At 43.4% G+C, this 21,574-nt stretch overlaps 1 protein-coding gene across 1 annotated transcript in view; it reads right to left on the reverse strand.

Annotated features, from left to right (window-relative positions):
• Positions 1–880: 880 nt before the first annotated feature.
• CKAP2L (cytoskeleton associated protein 2L) overlaps positions 881–21,574 on the reverse strand; it is a 31,460-nt gene continuing 10,766 nt past the window's right edge. Inside the window, exons 4-9 of the mRNA XM_089327492.1 lie at positions 19,826–21,063; positions 14,544–14,751; positions 8,471–8,626; positions 6,523–6,586; positions 3,678–3,867; positions 881–1,980 (exon numbers count right to left, since the gene is read on the reverse strand). Coding sequence (XP_089183618.1) covers positions 1,755–1,980; positions 3,678–3,867; positions 6,523–6,586; positions 8,471–8,626; positions 14,544–14,751; positions 19,826–21,063 — 2,082 coding nt within the window. The 3' untranslated portion in view covers positions 881–1,754. The remainder of the gene's footprint in view (positions 1,981–3,677; positions 3,868–6,522; positions 6,587–8,470; positions 8,627–14,543; positions 14,752–19,825; positions 21,064–21,574) is intronic.

Genomic DNA, 21,574 nt, shown 5'->3' on the forward strand with positions numbered 1-21,574 from the left:
CCCTCTGCTGTGGCCTGGGAAAGCAGTGGAAGATGGCCCAAGCGCTTGGGCTCCTGCACCCACGTGGGAGACCTGAACAAACTCGCATCCCCTGGCTTTGGATTGGCTCAACTCAGGCTGCGAGGCCACTTGGGGAGTGAACCAGTATGTGGAAGATCTCTCTGTCTCTCCATCTTTATCTGTAATTCTGTCTTTCAAAATAAATGAATATAATCTTAAAACAAAAACAAAACCCTACTATAAAGATGCATGGGCTTCCCAGGCCTGGGGTGGGAGGAGGGCACTGGACAGCAAGGATGAACCATTCTAGGAGGTGAAGGAAAGGTAACTGTACAAGCAAAGGCAGCGGGGCCGGGTCAAGGACTTTGTCAGTGGAAGTGAGAGGCAGAGTCTGAAGTCCAGGCGAGGCTACTCCCAACAGAGGGACTTGCTTCAGGGCCGCTTGGCCGGGTGATGGTGACTGTCTGGTTCCTCTAATCCCGTGTTCAGACTCCGTGATCGCTAAAGCACCCTCTGGGTGACTCCCAGGTGCAGTAAGTCTTTCTGAAGGGAAGGAAAGGGCCGGCTATGTGGATTCCTGGATTGCAGCTGTAGTGACAATCTGTCGTCTCCTAGCATCAGGGTTTTTAGCTGCTTTATGAGGCTTGTTGTTATGAATCTAATGGAGGGAGAGTGTGTGTGACAGAGGGAGTGAGAGAGAGCTCTGCTTCCTCACAATGAAATGTCTGGTTCCTCATCGAGGCTGGCTGCCAGCCCCCTGAGCGAGGGCAGCCCCGGGCAGTGACTGCTCCAGGGAGGCCTCTTCAAACAGCCCACAGGAAGCCCTCATTCTCTTGCCAAACCAGCATCACTTTTTTCCATAATAAATAAGATAAATGAGTAAGGAACAAACATGCATTTAATGGTTGTTTTTAGATAATACTTAAATATTAAGAAAGCTAAAATTTAAAATGTGCTGACTGGGTTTTTCTATACATTCTATTTACATAGTGACTCTGATTTGAGCTTTCTAAGAGCATTTGCTCAGGGGAAGAAAAAGTATCCCATAATAGTTCCCAGGGCTCACAATGCCCTCTCAGGGCAGCTGTCCCACGGCAGAGAACTGAAGCGAAGCAGTGTCCCTCCTGACCCTCTCCCTTGCCCTGTTCTGTTTTTACTTGAAGCATTTCTAAACAACAAATGCAAAATCAGATTTGGGTATTAGAAACTAGATGACCACTCCAACTCAGGAGTGTGTGTCACTCGGTCCCTGGAACGGAGTGGAAGGAGCAGCCCTCATCTATGGGACACTGTGATGGAACCAAGGACCTCCATCAATGCCCCACGTGCACAGGGGCAGCGAGGTCTGCCAGGCTGTGAGGATCTGTCCCCTCAGGAAGGGGGTGCACAGAGGGAAGTCCACTGTGTGGTGGCACCGATCTTCTGATAACACAGAACTAGCTGGGGATTAACGTAGCTCAACGACAAGCAGATTTTTAACCATATTTGTGGGGCACATTAATATTCAACAGTTTGAAATTCATGTATGCTGCAAAACTGTGGCAAACTACAGCCTTAAACCCACGAAGCCTTCCTTGGGGGGGTGCATAATTTGCAAAGTGCCGAGTGAATTATGAATAATCTCCTGTACCCCGAGGTCTGTCCTCGGCACCCCGATACCTCTCCATTATGCATTCTTTTCCAGGGCACCTGACTAGGGCATTCCTGTCTTATGGAGGTTCTCACTTCTTCTTTTTTTTTAAAGCAGCAAGAAATTATGATTCAAGGATCTGAAACCCTAATGTTACAGGCAAAGCCTCATTTTTACGGAATATAAAACACTCTGTTTCCTCCACTTCCAAGAGCTCGTCGAGAGAGGCCACTACTAAGTCGTGCTCCTGTAGCATTTCTGGGTAGCGGGACACTGCTCGCTCGATCCTCGCTGAGCGTCGTACCGGAGTGATAAGCTTCATGTCTTGCACTTCTGCCATTCCACTTACTCTGAGAGACAGCAAGAGATGCATTCAAGACCTTATAACTTAAAGAGTTACTATTGTGTTTCTTATTCCATAACAAAACATGACAGATATTTCAACATAGCTTGGTACAGAGACATGTCTAGAGCAGCTCACGCCCTAAATTGGCTTTTCCCGATTTCCAGAATGTACCGAGTGGTGGTCATCTGCTCTTGCATGGTGTATGCCTAAAGATGTGATGAATGAAGTCTAAAGTGTGGCTTTTATTTGAAGCCATCTACTTGGCAGTTGGTATTTGTTTACTCCATAAACTTTCAAAAGAGTTGACAGGTTAAGGAAATTGTGCCTAACACCAAATTTGGACGACCAAATAAATTCCAAGATTCTTTCTAGCTTTGACAGTGAATTACTCAGAAGACACCTTTGAGACGGTGGGCCACACTACAGTAAGCTGGGCCTCTCCCTTGGAAACGTGTAAATGCACCTCAGTACAAAGTAGCTGGAGGATGGGATGCACGTGGTGCTCACGTAGCGGATCCAGCTCAGGGCTCACACAACCACTCATCATCCTAGTCAAGCAAAACCAGCTCGAAAGCAGTCTGGGGACATTTGGGGATCACCTGCCTGCTTTCATCTACTCATGAGCTGTCTGGAGCAGGGAAATGAGACGTCTGAGAGGAGGTGAGGGCTGGAAGAAGCCTAGCTACGCTGTCCAGGGAACTCCAGCACAGAACTGTTGTCCGGGTGCTCTTTTGTTTCCAATTCTCCTTTCAGGATATCAGTAGAGAAGAGTGATGCTGCATTCACATTTTAGAAAAGAACACTGGCCGGTGCTGCGGCTCACTAGGCTAATCCTCCGCCTTGCGGCGCCGGCATACCGGGTTCTAGTCCAGGTCGGGGCGCCGGATTCTGTCCCGGTTGCCCCTCTTCCAGGCCAGCTCTCTGCTGTGGCCCGGGAGTGCAGTGGAGGATGGCCCAAGTGCTTGGGCCCTGCACCCCATGGGAGACCAGGAGAAGCACCTGGCTCCTGCCATTGGATCAGCGCGGTGCGCTGGCCGCAGCACACTGGCTACGGCAGCCATTGGAGGGTGAACCAACGGCAAAGGAAGACCTTTCTCTCTGTCTCTCTCTCTCACTGTCCACTCTGCCTGTCCAAAAAATAATAATAAAAAAAAAAAAAAAAAAAAAAAAAGAAAAGAACACTGCCACCTGACATAGCTCTTGAAATGACTAGGGGTTCTGCCTCAAACTTGCTCTTGTTAACAAAACAAAACTCTGTGATATTCTGAGCAGTCCCTGTTCCGATAGGGCTATTCACTGTCCCTTCTCTCCCACACCTCCAGAGGGGAACTCTGGGCAGAGACTGGCAGAGCAGGTGGACAGGACCTGCAAGAGCAGGGCAAATGGGAGGGGAGAAGTAGGACCCGTTCCCTGGGGAGGAGAGTGGAGCCCTTTCTCCTCTCCTCTTGGCTCCAGCAGTGGCTTCCTCACTGCAGGCCAGGCCTCATCAGTGTAGCTGTGAGGGGACCATGTGTATAAAGAGCAAAGACACGGACTGCCCCATCAGTGATCTAACCTCCCCTGCTCTCAGCTCCTGCCTGAATGCTCAAGACCTTACCTGAAGCAGAAGTATCTACGAATTTACTTGGACTTGTGGGGAAGAAACTGAGAACCTGACTAGAATCAGGTCTGAACACATAGCCTGCTTTAGACTTTGCTTACCTAGGAATTGAGGCGATCTGTAATTTGATACCAGGATAATTATCCTGTTCTGCCTTGCTCATGCTGGGTGTCGCTGTAACCTGCTCCTTCTCTTTCAGAGAAAGACAAAACTGTCCAGATTCCATCTTGTTGGCCAGCTCTTCCACCGAGGTTGTATTAGTTTCAGTGACTAAAGGGTCAGAAGTAACTCCTGTGCAAGGTCAGGGAGGAAAGTAAGATTTAACAATTTAATACGCAACTAAAAATCAGTAAAATGGAAGGTAAACATATAATGATTTCTCAGTGATCCTCATGGACTCCATACACTAAACAAACAGTGTTGATCTGAAGTGGGACTTACATCTTGCTTTTCTTGCTAAGCCTGTGGCAAAGCCCTGTGGCATCAGGCCACACCCCCCAACCAGGCCTTTGGACAGTCTTGGGCCTCCTTGCCATTTGCAGATGGCTCCTTGCTACCTTTTCCACACTCTGAACACACTCCCAGTCTTTTACTCACAGGACAGTGCTATTAGGAGCCAGTCACTGTCCTACTCCAACACCACACTGTGGATCAATTTTCTTTCTTTCTTTTTTTTTTTTTTAAGATTTTATTTATATATTTATTTGAGAGGTAGAGTTACAGACAGTGAGAGAGAGACAGAGAGAAAGGTCTTCCTTCTGTTGGTTCACTCCCCAAATGGCTGCAACGGCCAGAGCTGTGCCAATCCAAAGCCAGGAGCCACTTCCTGGTCTCCCATGTAGGTACAGGGGCCCCAGGACTTGGGCCATATTCTACTTTTTCCCCAGATCATAGCAGAGAGCTGGAGTGGAAGAGGAGCAGCCGGGTCTCGAATTGGCGCCCATATGGCATGCCGGCGCCGCAGGCGGAGGATTAACCTACTGTGCCACTGCAACGGCCCCCAGATCAATTTTCTTGACTCATTAATTTTCTCAGTGTCCTGACGCCCTCCTACCAGGATTAACCACATGGCCATTCCCTTCACCGTGAAAACATCTTACATCCACACAATTTTAATGTTAGACCAGCTACGGCTGTCAGAACGAAAAGGAGGAAGGTAGACAACAGGCAGACACTGACTGAGCCTAGGGTCTGACACCCTAAGAGAGGTCAGGAGGGCCAACAAATGGCAAAGGCATGGATTCTGTTTTCTTCCATCCTTTTGAAGAACACTGCCAATATTATAACCAGATATCTGGAATGGAGTATTGCCTCCAGCAAGAGTCTACCACTGAGTATTCCTACTATGAATTTATTCCCTCAAGTAGTGGATTACTTAGCTGTAATTCTATGAGACATGAGTGTTCCCCAGTTTTTTTTTTTTTTTTTTTTTTTTTAACATATATTTATTTATTTGAGAGGTAGAGTTTGAGAGAGAAAGAGAAAGAGAGAGGTCTTCCATCTGCTGGCTCACTCTCCAAATGGCCACAACAGTTGGAGCTGGGCTGATCTGAAGCCAGGAGCTTCCTCTTGATCGCCCATGTAGGTGCAGAAGCCCAAGCCCACCACTGCTTTCCCAGGCAATCAGCAGAGAGCTGGATTGAAGAGGAAGAGCTGGAACACAAATCGGAACTGTAGGTGGAGGCTTAGACTACTATGCCACAGTGCTGGCCCCTAAACCTATTCTTTTTTTTTAATTATTAGATTATTTGTATTTATTAACAAACAACAACTGTACACACTTATGGGGTACAATGTAATATTTTGATACATATATACATTTTAATGACCAAATTAGGATAGTTAGCATCCATCGCTTCATATATTCAAGATTTCTTTGTAGTGTGAACATTAAAAAGTTTTTCTTCTAGCTATTTAGAAAAATACAATATGCTATTGTTAACTACTGTTCTCCACTGTGCAACAGAACACCAAAAGGATATTTTTACAATAAGGAAAAAAAGTACTTTTTAATTCAATAAAAATAAATCTTTCTGAGGTTTAATTTATATATATATATTTTGAGAAACTTAACTTCAAAGAAGAATCCAAGAATGGTATGTCTTTTGCGAGCACTTAGACATTACTATAGCTTATGAGGCATAAAAAATATCCTCCACTTAATACACTATAATGAGGTAAATCTTTGTGAACAAGTTTTACTATTGACTCTCATAATCCAACTCTTTGAGGACAGAGGTTCTGCATGGGGAGTTAGTGCACAGTGACTCCTGTTGTTAATTTAACAATTAATACTCTTATGTATGATGTCAGTGATCACCTGAGGCTCTTGACATGAGCTGTCTAGGCTATGGAAGCCTTTTGAATACACAAACTCCTTCTGTACTTAGACAAGGCTATAAGCAAAGTGGAAGTTCTCCCCTCCCTTCAGAGAAAAGTACATCCTTCTTTGATGACCACTTCTTTCCACTGGGGTCTCACTCACAGAGGTCCTTCATGTAGGATACTTTTTGCCTCAGTGTAAATCTATTCTTAAAGGAAAAGATTTGTCACCTTCTAAGACAAAAGGAGAACCCACTTTCTTTTCTAAAATGTTGGTGGGTTTGTTATAAACAAACACGTAACTTAAATCAAAGCATTTGTTCCTTTTAGCCTCCGTCTCTTAAGAGCCATTTGTCTTTTCCTGTCTAGGACTTCAGGGAAACGGGACACTCTAGTCTGGGCCACTCTGGTGGAGAGCATCTTTCTTCAGCGTTGAGCAGCATATCTACTTTCAGTAACAGCAGTAAACCAGCTAAGGTGAAGGCTGCAAGGGCGAGGCTATGAGAGTCAAGATAAGAGACACATTTCAGGGGACTTAAAATTCTTCTTCTTGCCCTATGTGTTCCTGGAAGATTTTTGCTTAGATAGCTGGGGGAATGAATTTAAATACAAAAGCAACAATACCTTCTGTAGTTCTTTTTGAGTCTTGCAAAATATTAAGGACAACTTCTCGCAGCTCTTGTATTGGCTGGAAGAAAATATATGAAAGAACATTCATGGAAACTATAAATGTTTATAACACCAATGTTTTGTTTTTTAATCTCTTTCTAGGTATAAATAACACTAAAAAAGTTTCAGTTTTGTAGTGTCATGAGAAAAATGAAGGAACAGAGAAAACGCTGGGTAAGTTTTGGCATTCTTGACTTTAATGAAGAGATGTGCTTAAAATCGCCTAAGATGAAATTTGTCTAAATTAGATTCCATTTTCCTATTAACTTGTGTGAAACCATTGATGATGTATTTTCACATAAAGATTCTGGCCCAAAAATATAATGCTAGCCAAATAGAAAACGCAGCACGAATTGTTACTTTTATCTTAATCTTTTTCTAAAAAGTTTTTTTTTTTTTTTTAAATTTTAAATTTACTTGAAAGTCAAAGTTATAGAGAGAGGAGGCAGAGAATCTTCCATTTACTGGCTCATTCCTGAAATGGCTGCAACAGCCAGGGCTAGGCCAGGCTGAAGCCAGGAGCCTGGAGCTTCTTCCTGGTGCAGGGGCCCAAGCACTTGTGCCAACTTCCACGGCTTTTCCAGGTACATTAACAAGGAGCTGGATTAGAAGTGGAGAGCTAGGACTCAAACCGGCGCCCATATGGTATGCCAGCATTGCAGAAGGAGGCTTAACCTGTTACACCACAACGCCGGTCCCTAATCTTTGTTTTAATCATAAAAATCTCATTACGGAAAAACAGAACAAGTTAACCTGAACAAAGGAAGTTACCCATTTTTCTGTCAGTCAAATATAATCCTTGTTAGCATTTTGGGCAATTTGCCCAAGCCTTTCTTCTTTTATTTGGTAATATAACATAAAAAAAAGATCTTTAGAGAAAAGTGATTTTGTGATAAAATTATCTGAAGTAGCCTTCATTTTTCAAAGTAAAAAACCACGCCATGATGTAGAACATCACAAAGGGAACTGTACTTTTCCATGGGAGGGGAGGAAGGAAGAGGCCTTACTGAAGGAAACTTGTCAAACAACTTGACTGCTTAAACAGTGTGTGTGTGTAACCCTGAGTGTGAGTACAGAAACAGGTACTGGAAAATATGGAGTATGACATGGAAAATGACATTGAAGTAAAAAGAATGTAAAACTATTTGATGCAATCTGTGTAAAATAATAAAGTGTTTTTTCCTAGGTTTTAGAGTTAAATGCTATTTCATGCAGTGGCTCTGAGGGATTAATTTATGGACACTGATGTGTTGTTTAATATACATTTGAGTTGGTAAGGTTCTTACTAAGTATTGGAAATTGATGTAATAACTTTGTATGCTATTATTTTCCAGGACTGCATTTTTCTATAACTAGTGTTGAGACAGTCACTTGATTTGAAGATTGGTTATACCAGTTTACATGTAACATGGCTTTCTATGAAATAGATAATTAAAATGTTCAGAAAAGGGTCTGTCATTGTGGCATAGCAGGTTAAGCTGCTGTCTGTGATGTTGGCATCCCATATGGGTGCTGGTTCAAGTCCCAAGTGCTCCACTTCCAATCCATCTCCCTGCTTATGTGCCTGGGAGAGCAGCAGCAGATGGTCCAGGTTCCTGGGCCCTGGCACCTATATGGGAGACCTGGACAAAGATTTTGGCTCCTGGCTTCGGGCTGGCCTACCTCCTATTGTTGTGGCTATTTGGCGAGTGAACCAGTGGATGGAAGATCTTTCTCTGTTTATCTCTCTGTAACTCTGCCTTTCAAATAAAATAAATCTTTTAAAAAAAAGTTCAGAGACATATTCTCTGTATAACTTTATGAAGTGAATTAGAAATTGATATTATATAACTACCACATTTGCAAACAGAGAACCCATATTAAAGAGAATTTTTTTAAGTCATTCACTCAAAACAATACTCACTGTTGCCCCATTCTTAATGGCCTCTTCATATAGCCCAATAACATCAAAGGTGCCTTTACTTGCCAACAACTTTGCTTTGCAGATCCAGAATTTAGCAAATTTTTCAGCCTCAGGAATGCTGGACAGTATGGCAAGTATTTCATCAGAAAGTGTACCCTGGAGAAAAGAAAATACTCAATGGTAAACGTAATCATTTTATTTTTACTGTTCCATCTCTTAATATGTCTCACTGTAGGTTAGCAGAAATCAGTTTGATCACTATTTTTGAACTTCAAAAAATTCCAATTTTACCAAAGCATAATGTACATAAAATAAAATGTGCCATTATTTTAGCAATCAATGAGTTTTTCCACTGAGCTTTAAAGTTTAAGTGTTGGGGCCAGCATTGTGGTGTAGCGGGTAAAGGCACTGCCTGTAGTGCTGGCATCCCATATGGGTGCTGGTTTGAGTCCCAGCTGCTCCACCTCTGAGCCAGCTCTCTGCTATGGCCTGGGAAAGCAGTAGAAGATGGCCTGAGTCCTTGGGCCTCTGCACCCATGTGGCAGACCTAGAAGAAGCTCCTGGTCCTGGCTTCAGATTGGCACAGCTCTGGCCTTTGCGGCCATCTGGGGAGTGAATCAGCAGATAGAAGACTCACTTTCTCTCTGCCTCTGTCTCTGTCTCTCTTTAATTCTGCCTTTCAAATAAATAAATAAATCTTTAAAAAAAAAGGAAAACAACAACAAAAAAATAAAGTTTAAGTATTACATGAGACAAGACAGAAAAACATAGCTGAAAGGTAAAGAGTAGGTTTTATATTCTTCTGTGGTGCTAAAATAAATATGACACCAACCTTAGGACAACCAATATTTCATACATATTTATATCACTAACAGAACACATTTACAATAACTGAACACTGAGTAGTGGCCAGAACTTCCATATGACTTCTAACAGTAGACTTCTAGCAGTAGAAAGGCTGGGGTGCATGTGTGTGTACTGGGGATTCCTACAGGTGTATGTAGGAAAGAGGAGGTTTGAAATAGTTTCACTGGTTTGTCCCCTTCTAGTTTGTGTCCAGAGCAGGGTCAGGGCATGGACCAGGAAGAAGGGGGAACTACACTGAATAGAAACCCAGTGGGCCAGTGCTGTGGTGCAGCACGTTAACGCCCTGGCCTAAAGTGCTGGCATCCCATATGGGTGCCGGTTCAAGACCCAGCTGGCTCCTTTTCTGATCCAGCTCTCTGCTATGGCCTGGGAAAGCAGTAGAAGATGGCCCAAGTCCTTGGGCCCCTGCACCCACGTGGGAGACCCGGAAAAAGCTCCTGGCTTTGGATCGGCGCAGCTCCAACTGGGGAGTGAGCCAGTGGATGGAAGACCTCTCTCTCTCTCTCTTCTTCTCCTCTCTCTGTGTAACTCTGACTTTCAAATATATAAATAAATCTTAAAAAAAAAAAAACAAACAAACAAACAAAAAACAAACCCAAGTACTGGCACTCTTAACCTTCTGCTTCTCTAGAGATGGGAAAACACAAAGCTTAGTTCTCGGTTGAGAATCATCAATGTTTGAGAAAGCTGACACTACATCAAAGAGGTATAAAGTAAACAAGAATTAACACCAGAGAAACGTTAAGAGTACCAAAGTCAGTATCTTCAGAATGATAGAGAGTATTGCTATCATAAAACAAGAACAGGCAGTTACAAAAAAGAACCAACAGAAGGGCGGGGCAGGGATGCTATCGAAGAATAAATCAAGGTGGGATTCTCCCAGAATCCAGTGCAATAGAACCAAGAAACGAAGTGCATGAAAGAGATATTTAGATTTCTAGAGGACATATCTATTGCTCAGTAATTCCAAATTCCATCAACGAGGATTTCTAGAAAGAAAAATAGTACAAAGCTGAATACATATTCAAAGCAGTTGCAGAAGACAAATTTTAAGAACTGAACAGACACAACTGTTCTGACTGAAAGGCTCTCAGAAAATCAGGATAAATCGACATTAGGACTATATTTAGGAAGCCAAAGATGACAAGGAAACCTCAAAAACTTCCAAAGAAGTTAAAAAATTATTACCTATAGAGGAATGAGAATCAGATTAGCAAGAGACTTTAATAAATCATAGAAAATGAAGCTCTAACTTCACATTTTTTCAGGGAAAAAAATTTTTTTTTTTTTTTTTTTTTTTTTTTTTGACAGGCAGAGTGGACAGTGAGAGAGAGAGACAGAGAGAGAAACGTCTTCCTTTGCCGCTGGTTCACCCTCCAATGGCCGCCGCTGCAGCCGGCGCACCGCGCTGATCCTGGCAGGAGCCAGGAGCCAGGTGCTTTTCCTGGTCTCCCATGGGGTGCAGGGCCCAAGCACCTGGGCCATCCTCCACTGCACTCCCTGGCCATAGCAGAGAGCTGGCCTGGAAGAGGGGCAACCGGGACAGAATCCGGCGCCCCAACCGGGACTAGAACCCGGTTTGCCGGCGCCGCAAGGTGGAGGATTAGCCTATTGAGCCACGGCGCCGGCTGGGAAAAAAATTTGAAATTAGAAATTTTTCTCAGCCAAATTACGATTCTAGTATGGGAGCAAAATAATGACCTTTACATAGGCACAAGCACTCAGAATGTTAACTACTCAAAACCTGGAAGTCACTGGAGTAAACTTTAGAATCCAGGTAGAAGACTTGACACAAAAGTAACAGAGAGAAGACTGTGACATAAGGATTGGGAGCTACGCCTTTGTGTGAACTGACACTTATCAATTTTATTTTCTGATTTAAATTTATTATTTTCTTTGTGAAACAAAGAAGACTATCAAACACAAATAAAGGCAAATAAACTAAAAAGAACTCATATAAACGGAATTACAAAATAAAATCGCAGATATAATTTTTTTTTTAAATTTATTATTTTTTGACAGGCAGAGTTAGACAGTGAGAAAGAGAGAGACAGAGAGAAAGGTCTTCCTTCCGTTGGTTCACCCTCCAAGTGGCTGCTATGGCCGGCACGCTGCGCTGATCTGAAGCCAGGAGCCAGGTGCTTCTTCCTGGTCTCCCATGCGAGTGCAGGGCCCAAGCACTTGGGCCATCCTCCACTGCCTTCCTGGGCCACAGCAGAGAGCTGGACTGGAAGAGGAGCAACCGGGACAGAATCCGGTGCCCCAACCGGGACTAGAACCCGGGGTGCTGGCGCCGCATGCAGAGGATTAGCCAAGTGAGCTGCGGCACTGGCTAACAGGTATAAATTTAAACATGGGTAATCACAATAAATGTTTAAGGGTTCAATCTGCATTGTAAAAACAGAGTTTCATATTTAAAGAAATTCAACGATATGCATTCATATGAGACATTTTTGAAATCAATCCAGGAAGATTTAAAGATAAAGAGATAGACACATGGAAGACCCAGATGAAGCTCCTGGCACCTGGCTCCTGGCTTTGGCCTGGCACAGCCCTGGCTATTGTGGTCATTTAGGGAGTGAACCAGCCGTTGGAAGATCTCTGTCAAATCTGGGTTTCAAATCAATTAATCAATCAAAAAAAGGGGGGGGGGGGAAGGATGGAAAAACATCTATTGGACAAATCCTAACAACAAAAAAGCAGGATGGAAGCACTAACAGCAGACAAAGAAAAATCAAAGTAAGTCATGAATCTTTAAGTACCCAAAAATCGAGGCTTGAAAATGGAAGAAAGAGTTGACAGAGCAGGTGTACAGCAGTGGGTTTTCTGCTTTGGATCCAGCTTCCTGTTAATGTGTCTGAGAAGGCAGTGGAAGATGGTCCAAGTGGCCACTTACTTGGGAGAACAAGGAGTTCCTGGCTTCTGGCTTTGGCCCAGTCCCAGCTGTTGTGGCCATTTGGGAAGTCAACCAGTAGATGGAAGATCTCTCTGTCTTTCCCTTTCTATTACCCTTCCTTCCTTCCTTTTATTTATTTATTTATTTTTTTAAAGATTTTATTTAACTTTTTGAGAGTTAGAGTTACAGAGAGATGATGGAGAGTCAGACAGAGAAGTTTTCTATCTGCTGGTTCATTCTGTAAATGGCCACAATGGCTAGAGCTAGGCCAACCTGAAGCCAGGAGCCAGGAGCCAGGAGTTTCTTCCAGGTCTCCAATGTGGGTGCAGGAGCCCAAGCATTTGGGCCATCTTCTCCTGTTTTCCCAGGCTATAAGCAGAGAGCTGGATCAGAAGAGGAGCAGCCAGGACATGAAATGGTGCCCATATGGGATGCTGGCGCCACAGCCTACTATGCCACAGCGCTGGCCCCGTTACTCTGTCTTTCAAATATATGCATACATACATATACACGTATATAAATGTTTTTAAAAGTAAAAGTTGACAGAAATACAAAGAGAAATTGTCAATGACTAACTACAATGCCAGAGAAATGCTGGCATTATTTCGTACAGAAAGTAACAGATCAAGTAAACAAAAAGAACACATTCCTTTCAAACATTTTTGGAACATTTATGAAGAATAATCAGACATTAAAATCACAAAGAAAATTTAAAAAATTCCATCAAGCAGAATACATATGGGATGAACTCACCAACCACAATGCAATGTAATTAGAAATTAACATAAAGGTAGTAAGAAAAAAATTCTAGAAATATGGAAATTAAAAGATACTCTTCTAAGATAACTTTTGGGTTAAAGAAGAGTTCAAGATGGAAATCTTAAAACTATTTGCACATGCAGATTATTAAGCTATCGTCTCTGCTCCAAACCCACTTCCTTCCCTGTGCTTCGTGAGCTGGGGCTGGGATTCTGTACCACTTTCTGCTTCACAGCTGCCTGCTGGGCTGTCAGTATGGGGCACTGGAGGGGGAATGTGGGATGGAGGTCTTCCTATTTGCTCTCACCCCAGCAATGGCCATCTCTCACCAGCAGCAGCAGTCGGGACTGCCTCCACCTTTCTTCTCCCCTTCACAGATCCTCCCTCACTGTGCTCCTTAGAGGCAGCCCTTTCCCAAAGCCAGAGTCCCAGCTCCACAGGGGCCCTCTTCCAGCTCCCATGGTACCAACATCTGCAGGGTAGGATGCCCTCCTTTTTTTTTTTTTTTTTTTTGACAGGCAGAGTGGACAGTGAGAGAGAGAGACAAAGAGAAAGTTCTTTCTTTTTGCCATTGGTTCACCCTCCAATGGCCACCGCGGCCGGTGCGTTACGGCCGGCGCATCACGCTGATCCGAAGCCAGGAGTTTCTCCTGGTCTCCCATGGGGTACAGGACCAAAGGACTTGGGCCATCCTCCACTGCACTCCCGGGCCAAGCAGAGAGCTGGCCTGGAAGAGGGGCAACTGGGACAGAATCCAGCGCCCCGACTGGGACTAGAACCCAGTGTGCCGGCGCCGCAAGGTGGAGGATTAGCCTAGTGAGCCGCGGCGCCGGCCAGGATGCCTTCCTAAGAGTCGCAGCTCCTCAGGGTTTTCTCTCCCGGTGTGATATTGTGAAATATATAAACTTGGTCCTCAGTTTTCCTGGTATACAACCCTTAAGATTCTTGGAATGTCCAAGAGCTTCCAGGTAGTGGAGTGTGGCAAGTTTTCTGGAGAGAGCATGAAATTGAGTCCCTTCCCACATGCCTTGCCCTGTGCCTCTCTATCTCTATCCTTCATAACACCCTTTCTGATAAACTGGTGAATCTAAGTCAGTGTTTCCTTGAGCTCCCTGAACTGCTTTAGCAAATTAGTTGAGTCAGAGAGGAGGTCACGGGAACCCTGATGGATAGCCAGTCAGTCAGAGGTACAGGTCAAACCACCTGGGGCTTGCAGCCCTTGCTGAAGAGGGTGAAATTCCTTTTGGATCCCTCTGGAGCCAGCCTGATTGGGTAGTTTATCAACTTTTCTGGGGCTGTTTCATTTGTAAAGTGGGCAAAGTAACAGTTGTGATAATGACATAAGTCAAGGGTTTCTAAAAATACCTGCAAACAAGAGCCACATTCCATTGCATGTCATAATTATTATTGCTATTAGTATTTCAGGTCTATATTAGAAAGTGGGTAAATTGTGTTTAGATGTAGGCTTTGCCCCCTATACTATATTTAAGAAAAATGTTTAAAAACCTCAAGACTGGGTCAAAGCTCTGGGAACTGGCTTCTCTCACTTACCTCCTCAATGAGCTGCAGACATTCTGTCAGAGTTTTGTTGATTTTACTGGACAGCTCAAATTGAGCTTTCTTTTCTTCCTCTTCTTTTTCAATGCTCTTCCAGAAAGAAATATTCATTTCCTCTATTATTTTTCTTTTTGTTTTAAGTTCCATAGGAGGTCGCTTATAGATCTTCCCCTTAGATTTCTGCCATTCTTCTAGTTGTTTCCTGTTATGCAATACAGGGGAGGAGGTGTGGTTTAATTTTTTTTTTTTGGTTAACATGGTCAAGTTTCTAAAATATATGATGTGCACAGACTGAGTATGACTAATACCTTCAAAGTCAGGAGGATGGAATAAAACACAATTTACAAGTGTATAATGGCAGCGATAACCAGGATTGTAGGTGGCCAGAACTTCAGTCTTCAAATATCTTGACTAGGTGATTATTCTTCATTATTTTTCTCTAAAAGCTTTTATTTCACTAAATACTACCTCTAACACTTGCTTTCCTAAGAAAAATCCTCCGTCTCCAAAGTCACTAAGTCAGCATTCCATTTCTCCCATCAAAGCCTTCTGTCACCCCATCCAGACTCAGCAAACCTGCATTTTGCCCTCAGTAGGGTCTTGGTGCTCAAAGTGACCCACTTTCCTTAATTTCATAGTCCTCTCGAGCCTACAAGATCCCCTTTCTTTCACAAACTAGGTCAATAATTTCAGGGTTCTTTTCTGAAGTACCTGGTCTCTGATGGTGCCAAACCCCAAACTTCCTCCGCCACTAGTCACATTTTGTACTCACTCCTGATTCTCTGTTTCCACTTTAATCAAATTCACTCTGTGCAGTAGAGTGTCTCTATTATTTAAACCAGATTGTGTCATTGTCAAGGACTTCCCAAGGCTCTTGGATAAAATTCAAAATGTTTCCCATGACTGAAAGTTGCCGTATAATTTGGCTCCTGCTGACCTTGTCCACCTCCTGTCATGCCACTCTCTACGTGCCAGGAGCTCAGGCATCGTTTCTTTTTCTTTTTCTTTCTTTCTTTTTTTTTTTTTTTGACAGGCAGAGTGGACAGTGAGAGAGAGAGAGAGAGAAAGGTCTTCCTTTTTGCTGTTGGTTCACCCTCCAATAGCAGCTGCGGCCGGCACACTGTGGCGGGTGCACTGTGCTGATCCGAAGGCAGGAGCCAGGTGCTTCTCCTGGTCTCCCATGGGGTGCAGGGCCCAAGCACTTGGGCCATCCTCCACTGCACTCCTGGGCCACAGCAGAGAGCTGGCCTGGAAGAGGGGCAACCGGGACAGAATCCGGCGCCCCCAACTGGGACTAGAACCCGGTGTGCCAGCGCCGCTAGGCGGAGGATTAGGCTATTGAGCCGCGGCGCTGGCCATTTCTGTTTCTTGCCAAGTTTGTTCTTGCCTCAAGCTCTTGCAGTCTAAGTCCTCTGCTCAAATCCTATCTCCCTGAAGAGTAATCACCCCATCTGATTTAATCAATGTGTTGATTTTGTCTTTTCCACTAGAATGCAAGCTGCGTGAAGGCTGAAACCTTGGCTGTCCGGTGCCTCACCTTCGCTCTAACCACCTACTTAATGATAAAAGTTGAGATATCTGACATGTATTTCCTCCACATTTCTGCCTTTCTATCTCCTTAGCATTTCTTCTGGTCAAAAACAGATTTTCCTTTTCTAAAGCCAACTTACTCCTAAGGCCTCAATGCCATGACTTTATATTAATTCTTTTTACATACACCCCAAACAGTAAGCCCCACAGGGGTAGAGACTGTGCTCACCACTGTACTTCCTAATGCACAACACATTGCAAGTTCTGAGGGAACACTCAGGGAATGAGTGAATGAACGTATCCCTTCCCACAGACTATCCCTTTTGTAAACAAACATGTTCAACATGTGACACACTGACTTATGACCAGTCCTCTGTGGTCTCATCCAGACCGTGAGCCCTGAGCAGGGCCTGGCTTCCTCCCTCACCAGCTTAGGGTCTTGCACGCACTTTTCTTTGTACTCAGAAGGCTTGTCTTCCTTCTTGTCACCTACCTTAGGTCTTAGCTCAGGTGTCACCATTCAAAGTACCTTTCCTGATCTTTCTACATAAAGAAACCACCATAGCCTATGTTCTTGATCATGTCACTTTGGATTATTTTCTGTCTCTTCAGGAGAGCAAAATGCTCATCGCTGGTGGTTAGGGCTTCGCCCTACTATATCCCTTAGGTCCCACATACTCCTTTCAGCCTTACCAGGGTTCTTCTTATTTTCTATTCCAACCAGGTATACATAACTAACCTCCAGCAAGCTGACTTCCTAATCTCTCTGAACTCTACATATGAGTTACTGTTCCTCTCTGCTGTAGCTTACTTTCCAAAACTTGGCCCACCCACACCCATGCCAGCGTTGTGGCATGGCAGGTGAAGCTGCCATCTGTGACGCCAGCATCCCATAATGGATGCTCCACTCCTGATCCAGCTCCCTGCTAATGGCCTGGGAAAAGCTGTGGAGGATGGCCCAAGTGTTTGGACCCCTGCCATCCATGTGGGAGACCTGGAGGAGGCTCTGGCTCCTGGCTTCAGCCTGGCCCAACCTTGGCTGTTGTGGCAATCTGGGAGTGAACCAGTAGATGGAAGATCTCTCTCTTTCTAACTCTTTCAAATAAATAAATATATCCTTATGTAAAAAAACTAAAAACCAAAAAAACTTTTCTGGGCTAAAAATCACTGGTCTGCTTGACAAGAGACTCCATCTTCCTACTTCCTTGCACTGTGGACTCACTACTCTGGCTCCTTCTAAGCTGCCCAATTCTGACCTTACTTGATGTTTGGATGTCTGTTATGTTCTTCCTGAACAAAACTGAGGTATGTCCTGGGTTTATGCTTTGCTTTCTGTTCAGTAACAGGGTATGACTATAACTTTTTGCTGCTGAGTCCTTGCAGGTACTTCTTCAATGAGCAGACTACATCTGCAACTCCTATTTCCTACTTATCCATTCTGTTTCAATTTCTTTAAAAAAAAAATAACTTCAAGGATACAGGAAATTACAGAGAAAGATTTGTAACACACACATAGACACCTGGCTCTATCAGGTCTTAATATTTGTTAAGTTTGCTTCAAATCTTTTTTTTTTAGGCCATAAGTAAAATGACTTATTTTTTTCAGGTCATAAGTAAAAATTACTTAGGAGCCATTATTTGTGGCCTATTTCCTGACCAAGTATTCTTTTTTTTTTTTTTTTTTTTTTTTGACAGGTAGAGTTATAGACAGTGAGAGAGTCAGAGAGAAAGGTTTTCCTTCTATTGGTTTACCTTCCAAAATGGCCGCTACGGCCGGAGCTACACTGATCAGGAGCCAGGTGCCTCCTCCTGGTCTCCCATGCGGGTGCAGGAACCCAAGTACCCAGGCCATCCTCCATTGCCCTCCCAGGCCACAGCAGAGAACTAGACTGGAAGAGGAGCAACCGGGACTAGAACCCAGCGCCCATATAAGATGCCGGCACCGCAGGCGGAGGATTAACCAAGTGAGCCACGGCACCGGCCCCCAAGTATTCTTAATGGCCAATTTGCCAAATCATCTTAAGTCAAAAAGATTTAGAATTAAAGCAAAGTACCTTCGACACTAACCCACTGTTGGTGGGAATGCAAACTGGGTAAGCCACTATGGAAGTCAGTCTGGAGATTCCTCAGAAACCTGAATATAACCCTACCATTCGACCCAGCCATCCCACTCCTTGGAATTTACCCAAAGAAAATTAAATTGGGAAATAAAAAAGCTGTTTGCACCTTAATGTTTATTGCAGCTCAATTCACAAGAGCTAAGACCTGGAATCAACCTAAATCCCCATCAACAGTAGATTGGATAAAGAAATTATAGGACATGTACTCTATAGAATACTATACAGCAGTAAAAAACAATGAAATCTGGTCATTTGCAACAAAATGGAGGAATCTGGAACACATCATGCTGAGTGAAATAAGCCAGTCCCAAAGGGACAAATATCATATGTTCTCCCTGATCGGTGACAACTAACTGAGCACCAAAAAGGAAACCTATTGAAGTGAAATGGACACTATGAGAAACAGTGACTTGATCAGCCCTTGTCCTGACTGTTGATGAACAACTTAATACTTTATCTTTTTTAGTATTTTTTTGTTCTACTTAATACTATTGGTTGAACTCTGTAATTAATACACAATTATTCTTAAATGTTGAAATTTAACTGAAAAGTGATCCCTGTTAAATATGAGTGGGAATAAGAGAGGGAGGAGATGTACAGTTTGGGACATGCTCAATTGGACTTGCCCCAAATGGTAGAGTTAGAAATGTGCCAGGGGATTCCAATTCAATCCCATCAAGGTGGTGTGTACCAATGCCATCTCACTAGTCCAAGTGATCAATTTCTGTTCACAATTGATCATAATAATAGGACTAAGAGTCAAAGGGATCATATAAACAAGACTAGTGTCTGCTAAACTAACTGATAGAATAAAAAAGGGAGAGAACAATCCAACATGGGAAGCGGGATACACAGCAGACTCATAGAATGGCAGATGTCCTAAACAGCACTCTGGCCTCAGAATCAGCCCTTAAGGCATTCGGCTATGGCTGAAGAGCCCATGAGAGTATTTTAGGCATGGAAAGCCAAGACACTCTGGCAAAAACAAAACAAAACAAAACAAAACAAAACAAAACAAAACAAAACAAAACAAAACCAAAAAAACCCAAACCTATATGAAAGATCTCTATGAGTGAGGTCCCAGTGGAAAGAACGGGTCATCAAAGAAGGAGGTACCTTCCTCTAAAAGGAGGAGAGAACTTCCACTTTGACTATGACCTTGTCTAAATAAGATCGGAGCTGGCGAATTCAAAAGGCTTCCATAGCCTTGGCAACTCATGACAAGAGCCTAGGGTGATTACTGACACCATAAACAAGAGTGTCAATTTGTTAAGTCAACAACAGGAGTCACTGTGCACTTACTCCTCATGTAGGATCTCTGTCCTTAACGTGTTGTACATTGTGATTTAATGTTATAACTAGTACTCAAACAGTATTTTATACTTTGTGTTTCTCTGTGGGTGCAAACTGTTGAAATCTTTACTTAATATATGCTAAATTGATCTTCTGTATATAAAGATAATTGAAAATGAATCTTGATGTGAATGGAAGAGGAGAGGGAGTGGAAGAGGAGAGGGTTGCGGGTGGGAGGGAAGTTATGGAGGGGGAAAAAGCCATTGTAATCCATAAACTGTACTTTGGAAATTTATATTCATTAAATAGAAGTTAAAAAAATTAACAAAGTACCTTCGATCTTCTGCTGTTGCCTTCTTTTTAATATTTGGATTAGTTTGAGCTCCAGTTAAGACTCTGCTGCTATTCGTGGCTGTGACTCCAGCTTGAGGTTTGGGAGCTGTCTTGCTCAGAAAACGGTTCTGAAGAGGAGCCCTTTTTAACTTGGAGTCCAAAGTCTGTGCTTTTTGTTGAAAACTGTTGCCATACTTATTGTCATTGGTTCTATTTGCTCTTAAGTTGGGGGTGCTTGGAATGACTGAATGAAAGCTGCGAATGGTCAGAGTAGGCTTCTGGTTTATTGCTTTCGTTTTTTGCAGTATGCATGATGTCTGGGGTCTAAAACAAGGCTGCGTGGATTTCTGCTCTTGCCTGATGCTCGTCTGTCTGTTACATACTCCCTGAACAACATTGGGGTATGTCTCGGGTTTGGTATGTTTTGCTTTCTGTTCAGTAAAGGGGTTTGACTGTAACTTAGCTTCACTTGGTCTTCCATGGTTACCCCTGTCAGCCTTTGTATCCTTGACCTCTGGCTTCTTCGATGCTTGGATCCTACTAAGGGTCTGAATACCATGAGTGGGAACTGTCCTCGAGGGTTTTCCTCCTGGCCTTACAGCATCTCCTCTAGAGAGCTGCTGTGATTTCACTGGTACAGTCCTGATTCGTGTTTCTCCTACAGTTTGTTTATTAACTCTGTCCTTCAGAACTGTGCTATTCACCGAACTTTTCCCCACAGCCTTTTTAGGAGCAAAACTGTTCTTGGTTTGATTATAACAGTTAGTTTTTGCCTTACTTACAATACTTAATTCAGGATCTGGTTTCCTCTGAGGTTCTGATAAAGTTTGGGGCAAGTTCTCTTTGTTTCTCTCTTTCAGAACCCTATCTGAAGATTCCTTTTCAACATGGGTGTTGTCCACAGAGTCTGTACATTTAGCATGTCCTTGATCGGTCACCTGCTGCTCTGTGGGTTCCAGCTGCTGTATATTAAGTGACCCCTCTGGTTGTCCTGACAGTTCTGCTGTGGATGGTCTGGCTTCATGCTGCTGGTGACTCTTACCAGGAGGCTGACAGCTTGCGTTAGAAGAAACACATCCTGAAGTCAGTCTTTTGCCCAGAAGTTTGGGTGGCTCCAATTTTGGCTTCTGGGACCTTGTGATATTGTCTGGTCTGGGTTGTAGTTTAGTGCTGATGGGCCTTGAAGTTTTGATAGGCAAAGCAACATGGCTGGTAACATTCTTTGTGGGTCTAAGAGTCTAAAAAGACAAAGAAATAAATTGAAAAAAAAAAAAAAAGCATAATAGTTGTTTTTAAAACAAGGCTAAAATAACTTTCAAAACACATACTAGATGGGTCGGCACTATCGTGTAGTAGCTCAAGCTGCAGCCTGAGGCACCAGCAATCCGTATGGGTGCTGGTTCGAGTCCTGGCTGCTCCATTTCTGATCTAGCTCCCTACAAATGTGCCTGGGAAAGCAGTAGAAGATGGCCCAAGTGCTTGGGTCCCTGCACCCACGTGGGAGACCTGGAAGAAGCTCCTGGTTCCTGGCTTCGGATTGGCCCAGCCCTGGCCGTTGTGGCCATTTGCAAAGTGAATCCGTGGATGGAAGCTCTCTGTCTGTGTAACTCTGTCTTTCAAATAAATAAATCTTTTAAAAAAACCAAACAAAAATACATGCTAGAAAAAATTATTTTATGTAGAATTTCACTTAAGGAAGATGAATCCTGAAGAAGTAAAGAAGTACTATTAGGTGGTTTTCATAACTTG

Source organism: Oryctolagus cuniculus, chromosome 2 (genome assembly GCF_051225735.1).
Source record: "Oryctolagus cuniculus isolate XC-2025 breed Fujian yellow rabbit chromosome 2, ASM5122573v1, whole genome shotgun sequence".
NCBI classification, from domain to species: domain Eukaryota; kingdom Metazoa; phylum Chordata; class Mammalia; order Lagomorpha; family Leporidae; genus Oryctolagus; species Oryctolagus cuniculus.